General features: G+C 32.0%; 1 protein-coding gene across 1 annotated transcript in view; it reads left to right on the top strand.

Moving 5' to 3' along the window:
• The window catches only part of LOC145291350 (uncharacterized), a 47,763-nt gene extending 27,548 nt beyond the window's left edge, over positions 1–20,215 (top strand). Inside the window, exons 6-7 of the mRNA XM_080137115.1 lie at positions 4,441–4,524; positions 17,324–20,215. Coding sequence (XP_079993241.1) covers positions 4,441–4,524; positions 17,324–18,066 — 827 coding nt within the window. The 3' untranslated portion in view covers positions 18,067–20,215. The remainder of the gene's footprint in view (positions 1–4,440; positions 4,525–17,323) is intronic.
• Positions 20,216–21,271: the final 1,056 nt, after the last annotated feature.

The raw sequence follows: 21,271 nt of genomic DNA, 5'->3' as shown, positions 1-21,271 counted from the left end.
ACTCGCTGCTTTCCCAAACCCGCTATTGAAATAAAAAGTCTCTAATTTCTCTTTCGCTGGCTCTCTTTTAGAGCAATTTTTAACCATACCTCTAATTTAACTCTCCTCTGGGGCAATATCCTCTTACCGTCGTTGGTTGCGTTACATTTACCCTCTTAGCTTACTCATCTTTCACCGGAAATGGTTAAATCTAACTCGTCCACACATCTCTCGTCCGTCTTTGATCCAACGGTGATCAGTTCACATCTCACTAGGTCCCCGATAATCAATGTCCAGCATATTTCACACTAGTCAGTTCGTCCTGACCATTGCTTTAACCACCAGTTCACCTGTAAAAAATACAAATCATGAACTATTCTACTGAATTATATATTCGTGAAAGAAAGGTTATAGAAGTCCTTGAGTATAATTCACTACAAACGCACAAAAAAACAGAAAAGGTTACATATCCTTATAGTTCAGCATAAAAGCAAAGTAAAATTAAGTTCTAATCAGCGGGGGACTATTCGCCTTCTGCTATATTTTTTATCTTCTTGTTTTTTTTTAAGAGTAATTTCTCTTGGACCAGTGTCGCTTAGGGAGTTTACGCATTTTTTTTTCTTTTTCATGCTCAAAAAAACGTTCTTCTAAATCATTGTCTCAGGAAAAAAATCATTCAGTGTAGCTAATATATATATATATATATATATATATATATATATATATATATATATATATATATATATATATATTTCAATTATCTCCCCTGAACTATTTTCGGTAGGGGTTAACACATTTTCTTTCATAATCAAACCAAAAGTTCTTATTATTCATTTATTCAAGCTAGAGGTGTTTGCCTTTTCTTTATGTTTTTATTATTATGTCTGTTTTTTCTTATTTTTTAATTACCTTAACTTGACGGTCTCTCTTTGGAGTCTAAGTACATGCCGGAATAATCTTTGATTTGTTGCCTATAAAAGAAAACCGCAAACACATTAAATGAATGTTAAGTACTTCATCAATTCATCTCATGGTCTTTGGTGATCAGCGCGCTTTTTTTTTTCACTTGGGTGGCATCAATGTCCGCGCCCACTTTGGCTGAGGTCGCATCAATTTTAGGTGAGTTTTGATGAGAGTAACCTCCCCTATGCCATCAGTACAGGTAACCTTGTCATGTGTTTTTTTTTCTCAAGCTTTCTCACTAGCTTCTTCACACAGCATACCACTGTCACCTACATCGTAATTATCAATTGTTATCAAGTTTATCTAATTTTTTCACCATTATTGCCTTATGAAAGCTGACCCATGATCCATTATCATCTTTACTTCTTATTTCAGTCTGCGATTTTTTTTCAATTATCTCGATACATTATTCAATTACTATTCTGTCATTCTTGACAATTCGAAGGTCCTCACCATACTCAGCGATTTATGCTAAACCTGGTCCAGATGTGTCCAGAGGGGTGGAGATACAGTTAGAGAGGTTTAATATAGTCCAGTAGGGTTTCTTGGTCCACATCCCGAATTTTCTCTGGGCTCATAGACTGTGGTAAACGACCAGGATCCCTTGGTCGCATCTTTTCTCGCTTCTTGCGCAACTGCTTGAGTTCCATAACACTTGGTACCTGAATGTCTTAACTCCGGGGTGTTTCTAACCACACCCTCATGTGTTCAATCCATACAACTCAGGACTGCTTCATCGACGTCAGCCGGATTAACACATATAACTAACAGGACGTATCTCTAAACAATTCTTCTTAATTATAGTTTATTTTGTTTTTCTTTGGATAAGTCCGTCACTATCTCACCGGAAACGTTTCATATTTCTTCATCAGGATCTATAATGGCCAATTATAGTATCGTTCTCTCGACTTAGCATAACCTCAAGCCACTCATATGTCAGCAACAAGTTAATATTGCTTCAGTTAATGTTGAGTATCCCTCCAGATTTACTCGGACCAAGTTCTCTACTTCTTTTTCTTAACCTTTTAATTATAGCTTAGTTACTTCATCTTTGCATATGTCAGAGACGTTTCAACAATTCTTCACACCGGACTTCTTCAACGATTCTTCTTCTATGAACATGTCCTCATATCGGACATTGAATGGGCAGTTCATAGCTTTAATAGTCTTATGTCCAAGCTTGAAAGTTATAGAAATCACTGCCCTCTTGATTTGTTCTCTAGACCTTCTAACCTCCTAGATAATTACGTAGTACGGCCCACCGGTGTCGTAATAACCGCAACTCATCCCACAAGGGTCTTACTACTCGGGCATATTCCTCTGCATCCGAAGTACTAGTTAACAGAATTACTAGCCCCATTGAATTCGTCGATTTCTCTTTAATATTGGCTTATCAATATCCCACAGATTTCACTGACTGATGTGCCGGCGTGATTATCCCTCACATGTCTTAAGTGCTAGTTAAAAGGCTGTCCAGCTTTATCGAACTTATCGATTCCGTTTTGATATTTTCCGATCAATCTCCCAACTGGTTTTGAATCACTCCCTAAGGTTACTAACGGTGTGACTTTGTGCTTATCACCTTATTAGTCTTAAGTGCTAGTTAAAAGATTACGTAGCCTTATCGAACTTATCAATTCCGTTACGATGTTCGTTGATCAATATCCCACAGGGTTTAATTACTCACCAGGTCACTGGCAGCGTAAATATATGATTATTACCTCACTAGTTTTTCTAAGGACAGCACTATTTTTCCATTCTCAAGGCTTCTGTCATTTATACGCCTCCTTCATCAAGTGCTCTTAACATGAACGATCCAGTAATAAATTATAAGCAATTGAAATGAAAAATCTTTGAGTTTAAATTTATGTTGTTTAAGAATATTTGGATGTATTTAAAATGGAAAATGTTTGATTTGAAATTGTGATCTATAGTAAGTCATGTTAAAAGTGAATATTTCTGATTTTTTAATAATTTGGAAGTATTTAAAATGCAAATGTTCATTTTTAAATTGTGTGGGTAATAACTTGGGGAGTAGTTAAATTAAGTTTTAATTGCGTGGTTATAGTAAAGCTCCCATGAATTTTATAAATTAATTATTCTGATGGTGAAAAGAAAAGCACGAAATTGTCTGCGTGTGGTATTGTTTCTTATGAAGGATAATTGGGGGTTGACCCTCTGGGGAAGGAAAATAGAAACAAATAGAACTAAATGTGTTGTGTGTTTATTATAGACACGTTCTAAGCAGTCCTGCCCTTGGCTATACATTAGAAGACTGGAGGGAATGCAATTAATTTGGGAATTAAATTTAAATTTTCATTGAAAGAGTAAAAATTTAAATCGGTACTTTGACTCAAGAGAAAGAAAAAATTGCGCGCTGATGTCGTTTGACGAGAAATTGAGTATTTTAAGTTGACACTTTTGTGATTTAAATCCAAAATAATGTTACAAAATTGATTGAAAACTTAAAGCGATACTTCGAAAAAAATAAATAAATAAAATGTGTGCGCCGATGTTATTAGAAACTGGAAAGTATAAAAGATACAGTTAAACGAATCCGTAGTGAGCTGAAATCACTGGCATCAACGGGCGGTTGATTTAATGTTGTGTAACAAGCGAATTATGATGGAAAGGAAAGAAAGAGGTGATGATTGTTATGGAAAAATTATAGACTACGAGTAAATCTTTAATTACTAGAAGTTTGTTGTAAGGAACAAAAATATAGATTTAAAAATATTAAATAAAATCTGTGAGAATTTTTAGTTTATTTACAATAATTTCTTTATTAATGTTGAAATAGAAATGCGTATTTTTTTCTTTCGCATAACGTTTTTATTCGCAAACGTCTTTTCTTCTGTAAATCACCTAAAATATGACAGACTTAAAAAAGTTCTTAACAGTTATACGACGCATACATGATTTGAAACACACTTAAATGCTTACATTGCAACAGTATAGACAACAGAAACAGAAAATTCTGGACGTTTTGTATAGCTAGCTACGTAGAATAGACGAAATGAATACGAATTGGCAAAAAGAGCTTCTGCAGAGAACAATGACTCTGTTGACTCTATGTTAGAAAGCAGTTAAATGAAATGCCCTCATGGCTCGAAAGGTTAAACGATGGCGTTGTTATGTAATAAAAAATACTGTTTTATTACTTAAATTAGAAAGAGATTAATGACAGACAATTATAAACTTTACAAAATGTAATGCACCATGCTCCACAGCAGATTCCATTGCGGCTGGTGAGTTGGGAACGCCGATCACAATGCATCCGATTCGTATGCCTCTTGAATCTCACCTGTTTACGTAGCGGAATAATCTTGTATGGATGCGTTTCAAAACAAGTCCAACAAACTGTATTCATACGTCAAGCCATTCCAGTGGTCGATGGGTTAATTATTCAGCTTCTGGTTGTCTGTTTACATCAATAATAAAAATTTGCAATTGCTACAGAGATTTTATGATTTCTTTGTTTTTCAATTTTATTTTCAGACATCGCTGTTATTTGTACAGAAAACGGAATTGTTCGACCATGTAAACCCTCTGATATCAAAGAATCGTTCAAAGATCTTTTCGGTATGTACATTCTTATGATTTATTTCGTATTAAGATCTTGTTTTTTTTTACATGGGTGTCACCACTTATCAAGGCCCAGAAGCCACTCAAGGATAAGGGTTAATAGGTATACATTAGTCATTGTGATTTTAGCATAGTAAACAGTGAGAATTTTGTAACTTGGATTACTTAGGGGGACGATTCAATTAGAACTTGTTCACATTGGACTTTTTCTTTTTTTTTCATAGGTATCAACACATTATCAAGGCCAAGAGGCCACTCGAGGATAAGGGTTAAAGAGTGTACAGTAGAAATTGGACAATATAATAATCATTAGTAATGAAAATTTGTTAAATTTGATAACTTATATGGAACGGCTCATCAAGAACTTATTTACGTTAGACTTGAAGACAACCATATTGTAGTCAGCCGGAAAGCAGGAAAACGGAAGACAATTCCACAGGCGTGCAGTTCTAATAAAAAAGCTTTGTTCATGGAATCTACGTTTAAGTTTAGGCACAGATAAAGAGTGGGGGGAATTATTGATAGTGTTTACAGCTAGACGAGTGTTTCTTGTGAAAGTTTTACGAGGGGGGACCATAGATTGAAGCTCAGTCGAACACTTTCCATGAAAATAACGATACATCAGAGACAAACTCGCAACATCTCTTCTGTGAGATAGAGGTTGCAAGGAAGAGAAAAGGACATCTCCTACGAGGCTACGAAGTCTATTTTGAACTCTATCAAGGCAGGACAAGTCCTTTCTAGCAGCTCCTGCCCAGATGTGGCAACAGTATTCCATCCTTGGACGTACCTGGCTCTTATATAAATAGAGAATTGCATCAGCAGTGAGATATCTACTGGAACGATAGAAAGATCCCACCATTTTTCCAGCGGCCTTGGCAACAGATTTGATTACGTGTTCCATTTAAGATCAGGAGTAATGGTCAAGCCCAGAAGCTTGTCAAAACTTGAGGCCTCCTGAAGACGAGAGCCATTCATTTCAATTGATGCCAGATGTGGATCAGAATGTTGATGATGTAAAGAGAGAAGCTTGGTTTTAGATGCATTAAAAGTAACCAGCCACTCCTTTCCCCATTGTGCTACATGCTCAAGATCAGAGGAGAGAGAATTGGAGAGAACTTGGTCATTTACTGTCTTAGATGTGCTACCATAAATGGTAGTGTCGTCAGCATAAATGTCTACAAATGATGTAAGGATGTGATTTGGAAAATCATTAATGTAGATCAGGAAAAGAGTTGGGCCCAGGATGGATCCCTGAGGGACACCGGCATTAATACTGTGGGCTTCTGATTTTTGCCCCTCAACAACTACTCTTATGAACCTATCAGAAATAAATGATTTAATAATTGAGAAGACATTTAATAATTGAGAAGAATGTTCTGATGCTGTGTAACGCCCCTCGTGTTTTCCTTGTCCCTATTTGTGATAGGTGTTTGGGGCAGAAATAAAGAAATCGAAAACAAGAAAGGATTTCTATATAACTTCCAATTTATTTTAAATAGAATGCCAACATTAATTTTAGCAGACTCCGTTTTATAGATACAGCCAACCCTCTAACTCCAAATGGATCCACAGATGGGGATCCACAGACATTTAAAAAAAAAAATTTTTTTAATTGAGATATTTTTTTCTGTTAATTGCCGTCGAAAGAACTTTCTTGACATGAAGATATTTCCTTAGGAATCTTTTACTTCGATCGACTGTTGAACGGCCATCGACAGCAAAAAGGGAGGAAGATGGGATAGAGGAAATATTTTTTAGGGTTGCCATTTCGAACGCCCATAAATAAATGATTTTTACTATTGTTGGAATCTTCAACTTGGATCGCACAAAAAACGATCCTGTGCGCAAGGATACCCATTGTATGCACTGTTCATTTGTACATCTCCATGAGAAACCATCCTTTACACACGATCTTTTTAAGCAGACATTTATGCTTACAATTGTTGCACCTCATTTTGGGGGACGGCAATTTCTTCTCCTGAAAATATGAAATTGTCTGCATCGGTGTTTTCATTTCTTTTTATAAAATGCATATATTTATTTCCTTGCCTGTCATTTTTCTGTTTGGCGAGTTTGAAAATATATTTGTTTGTTAGCTTTTTTTTTTTGTTTAGTTTCTTTATTCCAATTCGAATGTCGTCTGCTTCCATTTAGATAGCGCTTTTTCATTGGCTACTCAAACTACCAGAAATTGAATTACAAAATAAATAAATAATAAATAACTAATCAGAAAATAACCCCCTTATTATTCCCTTAAAGAGTACTAAAAACATAACAGAAAAAATTAAACAAATAAAATGTCGAGTTAGCATTTCAACATTTGAACAACTCTCGTTTGACACCGATGATTGCCGGTCTCACCCGATCCATGCTTGACGAGAATTCGCGAGAATTCGGGTCAACGTATGTAAGAGTACCGCTTTTAATATATTCTTTAAATCGACATACAATATATAAACACAATTAAAAGAATCTCTTTATTTTCTTACCGTAATGTAATGTATTTTAATAGTAAAAGTGTTGTATTATTATAGTTTATATGCATTTAATTTTATTCTGTGATACACTATAAGATTTTGAAATACCGTATATGTAGTAATATATTTAAAATTATGATATATTATAATATTAAATTTATTTTATTATTTAATAATACCTTATAATATTTATTTTATATTTATTTTATATTATATAATACTATATAATATTATATGATATTAAATAATATTATTTAATATTATATAATATTATTTATGTAGAAAATGGTAATTTATTCTTATTTTAGCAAGAACACTGTCTTCCCATGACAATAAATAAATAGATATTCTTATTTAGCCGAATCAAATATTTCCATTAAGTTCACAAAAATCGTGCTTTGTGATTGTCTAACGTACACGAAGTCTCACTCTCCTCATTAATTGCAGTTATTCGTTAACATGTAGGATTGCAGATATTTACTCCCAAAAGGCGAAGTAGTAAAATGTTTTGTTCAGACCTCACAAAGGAATGACGCAGTGCAATATTGCAAGTTACACTCCATTTATTTACCATTTCACACCTAACATGTCTATACTACATGCAGCTTAAAACGACCATAAGAAGATCCTGGTGTTGCTCCTTCTGGAAAAATATTTACAAACAATTTTTGGAATTTACACAATAAATATTCTACCAAGCACGTGTTATTTATTGAAAGCTTCTTTCGAAATCGGACTGTTAATAAATAAAGAATAGAACTAAATCTATCAGCCCAGACGAAGTAAATAAAGTGCAAAAGTCCACACGATTATGAGGTATACAATGTACCAACCTTTAAAATATTATATTATAAATTGCTTAAAATGAATATATTGGAGTTCAGAAAATAGATGAAAGGATCAAAAATCAATATATGTGAAGTTCAATAGGTATTTTGCTTCCAAACATATTTCTTGGCAGGAATGATGCGACGTATGCAAAGTGGGAAAACTAATTTTCCTCATTACGAATTTTGGGGGTGAGGATTAATTATTTGTACTATTTGGATTATTCGAGTTACTGTTCTTATCTTGATTTTTATTTTCACAACTGTTTAGTCGATGTAACCTCCGGCCTTCTTCAGGTGTATCTTGTAGAATTCTGGAATATTTTTGTCGGACTCAGGATATTTTTGTCGAATTTAGGAATCTACGGAATTTCGAATTTAATCCACGTTCTCATTCCGTCAGCCATGACGGAATAAAAGTACCTATTTACTATGCCTCCCCACGGGACAGAGTTAGACACCAGGGTCGTTTTTTAACGTGGAGAAAAGGTACAAAAATAAAAATTGTCTCAGTCGTGAAGGATTTCTCCTCCACCGAAAGAGAACAAGAAATGGAAGTGCAGCATCTGAAGAACAGATACTACACTTTGATCTTGACCAAAAGGCCAAGCAAAAGTTAATAAAATAAAAGTAATTCACAATTGTATTTTTGAGTGTAAATTTACATCTGAATTTTATAGATATTTTATCTACAAGTCCTGGATATGGTCTATAGCGGAGTAACCTGCTCTGAAACCTGCTTGTTGTCGTAGTTGATGACTGTCTATATATGTGTTCCTATAATACGTCTTCGCAAGACCTGAGAGAATACTTTGTATGTCACTGGCAGAAAGCTGATTGGCCGAGAGTTCTTAATATCTGCAGTGTCTCCTTTCTTATGTATGATGACCACTGATGCATTCCTCTATCTGAAATCATTCCACTGGAGAGGCACTTATTAAACATTATTGTACACATCTCAACAATTGTTTCACCATTGTCTCGGATACATATTCCATAATTCATAATGATAAGTTCTATAGTTTAGGATTTTACCGAGAAAATATATAGATATATATTATTGTCGCTCATGTTCATGCGCTGATTATTTAAAAATATATAACTTTATATAACTCAAAATTTTCTCTATTAATAGTTTTGTATCGAATTTGTTTTAAAACGTTTTTAGGAAACAATTTGGGTGGGCTCACTCTTTAAATTTTACAAAATATATAATGTACTCACTGGGTTGCCGAGAATATATATCCCAAAATTCATAATGATCGATTCATAAAATATAATAAAAATAAGTTTTTAAGCACCCATGTTACTATATTTTTAGAATATTTATTCCAAAATTCACCCGTTCATTCGTTTAAAGGATTTTATATATATATATATATATATATATATATATATATATATATATATATATATATATATATACAGACTAACCGTGACCCATTCGGTCAGTATGTTATATTAGCTATGGAATTCATGTATGAGCGTGACACTTGTAACGTAAAGAAAATAGTTTGTTTTTGTTTTTTGACATAACAGAAACATTTCTATGAAAGTATATTAAAATGTAAAATCACGGACGGATCACTCAAACATGAAAAAAATCCTCCCTATTCGAGTAAAGTTACCTATTTTTCCGAATAATCACTCAAAAATCGAAAATTAAACATGATTTTCCTACGATTCGAACGCCAACGAAAGTCATTTAGCAGAAAAAACGCACATGAACCTACCGATGAGAAATATAAGAATGAAAACCTCATATTGGAATCCTTCAACCAAATTATAGAAACTTAAAATCTAAAAAAAATTATTATTAAGACCTGAAGCAAAAAAAATAAAACCTAAATAAATAACATAAAACTTATATTGAAACAGATTAGGAAATGTGTCAACAAATTCACCGGTCTTACACAACTATTTTGTATCTAGAAATGTAAACAAAAAATAAAAAAGGAGGGAGGAAGGAAGGAAGGAAAGGGGACGGATAGAGAGTAGTAGTAGTAGTTGTAGTAGTAGTAGTAGTCTTAGCTTTACTACAATTGTTCTGATGTGTGTGAATGGGTTAAAATTGTTTAGATGTAAAAAAATAGCGACAGTATAGTTGTAATAAAGAATAGTTGCAAAACACCCCAACTCTTCCCATGTTAAATAATAATTTCAAAATAATAACGATAATATTTCAGTGCGCAGGTCAAAATCTGCAAAAGAAGCGATTTGTGTTTATTTGTTTACATTGTTATGGGTTAATGCTTATGCGCGCATGCGCAACCGGATGTCGTAAACCGGAAAGTGGGTTACATCACTCGTTACAAGGTCATTTGAGTTTTATAATTATATATATATATATATATATATAAAACTGAACGTGGCTGTGTATCTGTCTGTGTGTCTGTGTGTGTACATTTCCCTACGCAATAACTCTGTCAATTTTTAGTCTACAGACTCGTAATTTGATATACGGGGTACTGAGATTTGGAAAAATCGATGTGATCCGTTTTCGGCCAGAAATTTGGGGAGTAAAAGGTCAAAGTTCAACGATTTGACCTTTGAGAACTCTACCAAACTCCTCCGACAATTTTGGGTCTAAACACTTGAAATTTTAGATATAGGTTACTTGGACATAGACCTAACTTAATAATGTGATTTAAGCCCAAAAATTAAATTTTAAGGGGTAATAATAGGGGTCAAAGTTTAAAAAAATTTTACCGCTTTTTTTTTGGTCAACATACACCTCCAAATACCCGGGCAACGCCGGGAACCCATGCTAGTATATCTATATATAAAATAAAGTTTTGGGCTATCTTCTAATTACGCAATTCCCTTGGATTTTACTTGTGCGAATGGAAATTTAACTAACTTTCTTGGATTTGCATTTTTGGATTTTAACGTCATTGGATACTTTACCTTTCACCAGACTATCCATTCACGTGAAATCACTTTTTTCTTCACCCTATTCCCTCTGCTTACTTGTAGTTTCATCAAATACTTTTGCAAGCAAAATCCGATCCCGCATTTTGCTAAATCCTACCCTCTGATGAGAAGGAAAGTATTTCTTCGAAACTCCGCGGATTAAGGTCTACCCACTTATTTAGTGTTTCCTTTTCAAATTAAGTATCTTTTTAACTCTTTTTCGAAGTGTTTTTAACATGTTTTATTAACTATTTGCTCTTTATATATATATATATATATATATATATATATATATATATATATATATATACTAGCTGTACCCTGCTACGCGTTGCTGTGGCTTAATTTGGTGTAATGGAAAATTCTAATAAAAAGAGAAAATGCATGTTTCTTATATTCTTAGTATAGCAATCCACTCCAAAAAGTAAAAAAAAGGGCAAAAATGAAAAAAAAAATTGAACTCTTGCAGAATTGAATCCGGATCCTCGGGAGTTACCAACATTCAGTGGATCAAGCCGAAAGTTGCTAAAACGTTGAAACGCTAAATAGTTTTCTTTTTTATTGTATTAAAAAATGTCAGTTTTTAATTAATATTTGGGTAAGAGGGGTTACTATACACAGATTCGAAAAAGTTGTCCAAAAGGTAAGGTAAATTACGTTTCTAGCTAACTGGATGATTTTTTAGTGTTTTTATTTCATGTAAAATGTTTAATCGGCTAAAAAAACTCAGTGTTTATCTATGTATTTGAAAAAGACGAGTGGTCGCGGACTCTGTTGAATACGTTAAGTTTGGAAAAAATCAGTTAAAAACTATACAAAACAGTGTCAGACACCTACTGATTATATGGTATTGTGACATAGGCTGACATATTCGGTGGGTTTCTGATAGTATTTTGTATAGTTTTTAAGTTTTAAATCATTTTCTCAAACTTAACATCATCAACAGTGTCCATCACCGTTTGTATTTTTCAAATACACTGATAAACACTGTTTTTCGAGCCGACTAAATGTTATAGTAAATAAAACGGGTTTGTATTACTAAACACAGAAACGAAAAAGTTGTTGAAAAATAAATATAACAAATAAATGTTATCAAAGGCAAGATAAGTTACGTTTCTACCTAACTGGATAAGATTTAAGTGTTTTTATTTAGTGTAAAATGTTCAATCGGTTCGAAAACATGTAGTGTTCATTTGTATATTTGAAAATACAAATGGCGGCAGACTGTGTTCAGCACGTTAAGTTTGGGAAAATGAGTTAAAACTAAAAAAACTATACAAAATACTGTCAGGAACTCACTCAATATGTGTTACCGTGACATAGGCAGACTAGTATTCGGTGGTTTTTAACAGCATTTTGTATATTTTTTTAGTTTTAACTCATTTTCTCAAACCTAATGTGTTTAACACAGTCTACCGCCATTTGTAATTTTCAAATATAGCAGTAAACGCTGTGTTTTTCGAGCCGAATAAACATTTTACATTAAAAAAAACAAAAAAAATTATTCATTTTGGTAATAAAGTAACATATCTTGCCTTTGATAATATTTGTTATGCATTTATTTTTGACAACTTTTTCGAATCTATATGTACAGTAATACAAACCCAATAAAAACACTAAAAATTATCCAATTAGGTAGAAAAGTAACTTATCTTGCCTTTGAAAATATTTACTTGTTATATATTTGTTTTTGTTGACAACTTTTTCAAGTCTTTGTGCAAGTACAAACCTAAAGGTGTATTTTTCTGTCTAATTTTATTTTTAGTACCGCGCTTAAATTTAAATTTCACGATATCTTTTAGGGGGAGGGTATTTTTTTTACATTAGATCCACCTCCACAATTTTCGACTATTCTGAATAAGAAAATCTCATTTAAAATTTGCAGAGGCAATTAGTTTTCGAGATATAAAGACCTGTACTATGCACTATAATTCACTGACGGCCATGAATAAACACTCCCAACCTCCCCATATTAAGAACAGCTTTCTGAATAAACAACACCCATGCATAACCACGTGTTTTAACCTTTTACCTGTCTTTCATCTTTTAAAAACGGCTTTTTGAATAAATACCATCATTCTCCCCATGTTAAGAACGGCTTTCAGAATAAACACCCCCAACCTACCCATGTTAAAAATTGTGGAGGTAGACCTAAAGTGAAAATTTACCTTTTGTTTTTTTAATAAATTGTTAGTTGAAAGCACAGAATAGTGACAAAACACCATCCCCTTCCCCTTGGTAAGAATAGCAAAAAAAATAATAATGGTTTTCTATTTTTTTAAATTGTATTTCCAAGCTTAATTAAAGTTTTATGTTTTTTTTTTGGTATTTTTTTTTAGATTAGGTCCATCTCTACAATTTTCTTTTAAATGACAACTTTTTAAGGTTTCCGACTATGCTGAATTCGGAAATCGCATTGAAATTTTGCAGAAATAAGTAGTTATCTAGATATAAATAGTTGTTTTATGCATTATATTCTTTAGTGGCCATCTTTGTTACGTGCGTAGATTTGTTTATGACGCGCGCAAGCGTGTAAAAAAGATGGCCGCCAGAGATTACAATGCATTATACAAATTTTTATATCTCGATAACTACTTATTTCTGCAAAATTTTAATGCGATTTCCGTATTCAGCAGTCGAAAACCTCAAAAAGTCGTCATTTAAAAGAAAATTGCGGAAGTGGACCTAATCTAAAAATTTACCGTTTTTTTTTTATTCAATTGTAAGGGTTAAAGTACAGAATAGGTACAAAACATCCTCTTCTCCCCATGTTAAGAATGGCTTTTTAAATAATAACGTTATTATTTCAGCACGGATCAATAAGTGCACGAGTACCCAATTTCTTTAATAAAGAAAAAGCATTCATATTTTCTTATATAAAAACAACTTCTGTAAAAAAAAAGAAAAAACGTGTACTTTCAATTTTTGTTAAAAAAGGTTTTCTTAAAAAAAATACGGTAAAAAAGCAAACAAAAAAACATTAATTGGTATTCCTGCAGAGAGTTATCCGTGCTGAAATAATAACGTTATTATTTTAAAAGCCATTCTTAACATGGGAAGGGGAGAGGAGGGGTTTTTGTACCTATTCTGTACTTTAACCTTACAATTGAATAAAAAACATATCATAAAACTTTAATTAAACGTGGAAATACGATTTAAAATACAGCGCGGATCACTCTCTGCATTAGCACCGAAAGTACAGAATAGCTAGAAAACATCCTCCCTCCCCATGTTAAGAATGGCTTTCTAAATAATATTAATGCTTCAGTACTGTTCCTTGTCTGCTTAAGTTTAACTTTTGTTTATCAAATTGTAAGGTGAAAGTCCAGAATAGTTACAAAACACCCCTATTCCCATGTTAAGAATGGCTTTCTAAATAATAACATCATTATTTCAGCAGTGTAGCTAGCTTCTCTGCATAAGTACAATGTTTTGTTTTTAAATTGTTAGGTGAAAGGACAGAATAGTTACAAAATACCGTCCCCATGTTAAGAATGTTTTTCTAAATAACATTATTTGGCACGATATTTTCTATGCATACGTACTATCTATTTTTGTTTATTAAATTGTTAGGTGAAAGTATAGAATAGATGCAAAACTCCCTCCCCATGTTAAGAATAGCTTTCTAAATAACGGTATTATTTCAGCACGGTACATTCTCTGCCTAAGTACTATCTTTTGTTTATTAAATTGTTAGGTGAAAGTATAAAATAGTTACAGAACACCATCCCTTTCCCATGTTAAGAATGGCTTTCTTAATAGCATTATTTCAGCACGGTACCTTCGCTGCATAAGTACCATCTTTTGTTTATTAAATTGTTAGGTGAAAGTATAGAATAGTTACAAAACGCCCTACCCATGTTAAGAATGGCTTTCTAAATAACATTATTTTAGCACGGTACTTTCTCTGCATAAGTACCATGCTTTGTTTATTAAATTGTTAAGTGAAAGTACGGTACTCATGCAAAGAGTGATCCGTGCTGAAATAATAATAGTGTTATTATTTTAAAAGCCATTCTTAACATGGGGAGGGGAGGGTGTTTTGTTGTACCTAATCTGTATTTTTACCTTACAATTGAATTTAAAAAAAAACATATAATAAAACTTTAAATAAACGTGGAAATACGATTTAAAAAATAGTGCGGACCACTCTCTGCATTAGCACCAAATATTATTTAAGCACGTCATCAATCCGTAAAATTTCTTCGAAAAAAACCTGTACTTTTACCAAACAATTTATAGTGTTAATAATAAAAAAGTTCATATTTTCTTATATCGAAAAATAAAAAAACAAAAACAAAAAACAAAAAACGACTTCGACTCAAAAAGCAAGCGACAAACTTCTTTTTTTTTTTGTTATATGCATATAATAAAGAAAAAATGTTTAAATTAAAAAATTTGGAAGATAAACAAATGAATTTTTTTTGTTTTTTTTTACTTATCGAGTAAACAGAAAATGAAATCTAATTCGTTTCGTCAAATCGTGGTGTGTGAAATGAATCGAACTGGAAGTTAAATTCTATCAACAAAACAGGTTCGCACTAACGGCTTACGAAAAATATTTTTATTTTATTTAATATTTTAATAATTGGCGATGTAAATTTATTTTAATAAAATAGAAACATCCCTCCACTCTAAAGATGGGTTGTCTGAAAATTTCAAATAAATTGGTAATGTAGAAATATGGTTGTATCAACTTTGAACGAACCAAGAATTACATGTATATATATATATATATATATATATATATATATATATATATATATATATATATATATATATATATAATATTAATAACAAAGAAGGAGGCGATAAGTAGTATAATTGATTTATCCACTGAACCCTATAAATACAGCAGCTTTGTAAATAACAAATCACTTCCTTCTTGGGGACAAGGGTGGATAACGCAGGTAAATAACACATTTTTTATAACATGAATAGGTTAGCATAATTACTCTAGAACAAAAACTACTTCTAATATCCGAAACATTTTTGTTCATGTGTTTAAGGGAGGTGGTGTTATATCAACACTTCTGGAGAGTCATGATTTAATACACTGTTTTGTGAATTCATAAAAGTTAATTGATTCAGCGATTACAGGAGATTAATTTTTCAACGAAGGAATAAAAAGATTTATTTTTCATGTTTGGTTTTCATATAATTTTAAAGTTTTAAAATTTCCAAGACTATATATATATATATATATATATATATATATATATATATATATATAAATATATAGTCTTGGAAATTTTAAAAATTCAATATATATATATATATATATATATATATATATATATAATTGAAGGAGTCTGTCTGTGTATCTGTCTGTGTACATTTCCCTACACAATATCTCTGTCAATTTTTAGTCTACAGACTCGTAATTGGATACACAGGGTATGGAGATTTGGGAAAATATTTGTAATCAGTTTTGGGCCAGAAATTTGGTTGTTAAGGGGTCAAAGTCCAACGATTTGACCTTGGAGAACTCTACCAAACTCCTCCGACAATTTTGAATATAAACAATTAAAATTTTAAATATAGGTTCCTTGGACATGGATCTAACTTAATAACTTGATTTGAGCACAAAATAATAAATGTTAAGGGGTCATAATATGGGTCAAAGTTTTAAAAAGCTGATCTCTGCGGTCTCTACCAAATTACTCAGACAATTTCTGATCTAAACATTTGAAATTTTACATAAAGAGTATTCAGAGGTAGAGCAAGCTTTTTAATCGGTTTAGGTCGAAAATTTGAGCTACCAATATATAAATGTATGTATGTTTGCATATCTGTCTAAAACTTTTGACAGAGGCTACGCATTTTCACAATATCAGTATCGTTTTTAAGCTCGACCCTTCATACGACAAATATCGAGAAATTGTCTAAAAACATTAATTTCTTCACCTTCAACTGGGCACTTTTCTACGAGGAGGGGTCGCTTTTTTCGCCAATCTTGTCGGAAGTCATCCCCTCTTTTCGATTGTCTAGCCTTAATTGAAACCTACGTCACTTCCGGTTTGGCGGTGGTCGTAACAGCAAAGACGTCGCGTTTTTTTCCATTTTTTTCCTCCTTTGTGGTACGGGTTCGAACCTGCCTTCCTACTGCCACTTTTTTTTGTTGCTCAACACAAACCTTCACACACTCGGGAAACGCCTGGAACCCATGCTAGTATATATATATATATATATATATATATATATATATATATATATATATATATATATATATATATATATATATATATATATACGGGAAAATTGAAAAAGTCAATCCGTTTGCTTCGTGCGCGCGATAGTAACTTCTTGTTAATTGATCACTCTAAGATCATCTCTATGAAACATTAAGCTTCATTAATGTTAAAATTTCACTTACTTTCGTGGCGATGAACGGCGGCCTTGGGGTATTTTTTTGTTTTGTTTTTTTGTTTTGTTTTTTTGCATATGTAGCCAAAGGTGTTGATCGTCATCTCCTGTACTGATGATTGCGTAAGCATAAAATACTAGTGTCTATAGACATATAAAAATAATTATTCATAATTTATAATTGTATATATATATATTCTTTTGTTTCAGATAATACAAAGCAATGCCATTCGGTGGTCAGCACCCCAAATCCATGCACCATGGAGAATATTTTGAATAACAAAATGCGATTTCCACATCCCGAATACAGAAATATGTACATTCAGTGTAAGATTACGGGAGGGAGGGAAATTGTCATCTGTCCAACAGGAACATATTACAATGAACAACAGTCTATGTGTAATCCTTATGTCGCCCCTCCTTCTAATGGCAGCCAGTTATACACAGGCCCCAACCCATGCACAAGACAAGCACTAGCGAAAAGGCAATTCTATTTTACTAACCCATCCAACAATGCAACGTTCATCCAGTGCGACGAACAGGGAATTGCGTTCCTTGTCCCCTGTGCAGCAAATACGATTTGGTCACAAAAGGCTTATACGTGCATTCATAAATCTCTCGCATTATATAACCCATGCGGTAGTTTGAATGTAACGTATTACCCTAATCCTTCTAGCAACACATCGTTTATTCGATGCGACAGCAACGACGTTGCTTTCCTAATGCCGTGTGCGCCTTCAACTGTTTGGTCACAAACTAAGCAAACATGTATCATAGATAGCACACCTGCATCTAGCAGCTGTAATCCTAATTCTTGCATCTCTGGAGAATATTGTCCATTTCCTGGGGACACAAATGCCTATTATCTTTGCAGTAATGGTCAGCTAATAAAACTTAATTGTCCTCCCGGTCTAGTATGGAATCAAAAGATAATAACGTGTAGCTATCCATAAATTAAATATCTTTTTGTTTGCGATTATTTTTGTCTCTATTTGCAGCGGTTGCAAACTAGAAAAAACATGCGTTTCGCCGTAAAACGAAACATATTTTGCCTTTTACGAACGCTGTATAATTTGATTATTTTTTACGAAAAAATATCAAAAAATAAGTTCTTCCGGCAAACCAGCACAAAGCACTACAAAATAATAAGGCGTATTAATAAGTGCCGATTGTAATATGAGAATAAACTAATCGCAAAATTTGGTACACATTTCAAAACTAACAAATCAACCAATTGTGCAATGTTGATATTCGTATTAGAAGCAAGTTTTAATGAAAAGGAACATGAAAAGAATGTCAGCTATTAATTTTTACCTACTCTTTAGAAATATATGTACAAACATTTCGGGCTACATATGTGCACTGCAGATGAAATACTGGTCATATGGTGTTTCCTGCGTGAGAATATAATTTTCTTCAAATCAAGATTTATTTTCCATTAAATATTTCAGATTGATGACTCTTCAAATTAATTTAGGCTTTATCTGAAACGTGCACGCACATATGCAGTGAGGAATATTTGTATAACCACAAATGTATACAGAATAAATATACTGATCTACAAGTTACGGAGGATCCGTATATAAAGATTATGAGCGTCTGTGTTTTTGCACTAGCTATAAAGTTGCTACAGAGTTAATGCTCGTGCTTACTTAGGGTTAGGAAAACCAGTAGTAGGACTTACGATTGACCTATTCAATGTATAAACTTGAACAAACTTTAAAAAATTACTTAGGTTCAACATTAAAGTAAATAATAATTTTCTCCAATTATTACGCAGACGAGTAATAATTTATGAAAAGTCTTTATTTATTTTAATGTCGAAATTGAGTAAGTGTATCTCATTGAGATAAAATAATCGGTAAATTTAATTCAATGATATATATATATATATATATATATATATATATATATATATATATATATATATATATAAATTATTTATATAAAATCTATGTTAGATGTATCAGGGACGCACCATGGTTTCATTGCATTAGATCTGTCTTCTTTTAGAAATCGAAACAAATTATCACGAAATGAATAACAAATGACCTTCAAAATGATTTAGTTTGGAATGCCATTCTTCGATTTGTTTTTCATTTCGTGATTCGCTGATGATTACTTTGGAATTTTTATAAGGTAGACCCACTGAAATGAAACCATGGTACATCTCTGAAATATGCAACATATAGGTTTGATATAAATAATTTGTATTTTAACTCTCACATTTGCGATCGAGCATTTTATTGATTTCTTTTCAACGCATCCCTACGCTATATATATATATATATATATATATATATATATATATATATATATATATATATATATATATATATATATATATATATAACTATTTGTTGCGTTTACCGTGCGTGATTAAAATGCCAAATTCATATTAACAATAGAAGAAAAACAGATTTCTAATCTACTGATAATGTGTATGTGATTAACGTCTAAAATTGAACTAATTTACATACTGTTTTGCAAAAGAACATCTTATTAATTAAATATTTGTTTTTCTTGTTTCCTATTCGATAATTTTCTTTATTTGCGAATACCTTCTCTGTTATGAAAAATTCTTAACATTTCGGCCAGAAAGTTTTTTTTCGGTCAATTTAAAAATCATCGGTTCCCTTTATTTCTTTTAGCAATAATCAAATAAAAATATCAAGGAATAAATGTCCGCGTTCACATAAATATAAGTAGCAACCTTTTGTTTACAAACATAATTTACTTCTTTAAGTTTAGTTTATGCTGATGTTATTCCAATAATTTCATGCTTGCTTGTATTATTGATATAAACATTGCGCTAATATTTCATTTAAACTAACATAATAATAATAAGAAGAAGAATTACCATTATTATTATTATTATTATTATTATTATTATTTTATTATTATTATTATTAATATTATTATTATTATTATTATTATTATTATTATTATTATTATTATTATTATTATTATTATTATAAAGTCTGCAGTGCTTTAAAATCTTGCAAAATAACTAATATTTTCCTTTCTTTAAATATTTCGACATTTTACTGTAATTAATATGACTGTAAAAGTGAATAAAATTGTGTTTTAAAATAAAATTCACTCTGTCGTTGTTAAAAATCATTTTATATGAAAAGATCCGGGCTGTCACGCTTAAATGTAGTATGCCAAGCTTAATTTTTTGTTTAATACTGACATCGTCTGTTAAGTAAGACACTTTCCGTCGATTGTCAAACACTTTGGTTGGGTCAGTTAGATGTTGAACGAATAAATCTTCTATATAATTTAGTTTGTTGAGAATTACAGGAAATAGGTTGACCGAATGGTTAATACATAAAAACACTGTACCTGGGTTGAAACTTATTCAGACTATGCAAATATATTAAAATAGAGCAAAGAGAGATAATAGAAGTACGGAAAGTGATGGATATATGGATGATATAGGTTGACAACATATTACTAATTAGTGATTTCGATCTCTTTCTTACTTCCCACACCACCATTGCTTATTGATTTGGAACGAAGTTCACGTTAAATAAATTACTCTATCTTCCATTAAATTTATTCGAATAAATCTTTTTGAAATTATAAATGAGAAACTTTCATTACAGGACAGAGATTCCCTGACTTTGGGAGGACCCCTCAAAGCGCGTACTTGAAATACAACACTTGGATACCAAGGTATCTACGACTGTTGTGAGCATTAATATCCTACAACGACTTGACAACTTGGTTGTCAACGTCCATGGCACAAGGTTGAGTATGCAACAGGATTGACTCAAGAGCTTTCAAGTTAATCTTGAAAATGTGATTTTATTTGGTCTGCCAAGTCTAAGTTTGAAATCATTGTTAAGCGCGAAGTTTCAATGAGAATTCCCAAAAATGAGTTCGTTTTTGTTAAAACACCGTTTTATTATGATTATAAATAGTGAAATTAAGTGTATGCTTGGTAGGCAATCCGTTCTCTAAAATGAAAACAGAATTATTCTGTGAAAGCTATGGCTAATTTTAGTGTACAATGAACATTATTTGATAATGAGGAGTCTACAATGAACACGACTTGAACTATTAATCCTCACGGCATCATGAGGTTTTAGCCAAGTGTATTGTTTGGTCATTAATTAAAGGGGTCAGAACCATATTAATAAAATGTTTGAA

Source organism: Euprymna scolopes, chromosome 12 (genome assembly GCF_053919585.1).
Source record: "Euprymna scolopes isolate OS-2025 chromosome 12, ASM5391958v1, whole genome shotgun sequence".
Classification (NCBI taxonomy): domain Eukaryota; kingdom Metazoa; phylum Mollusca; class Cephalopoda; order Sepiida; family Sepiolidae; genus Euprymna; species Euprymna scolopes.
Note: the sequence above shows the minus strand (reverse complement) of the source record. Positions and strands in the feature narration are given on the sequence as shown.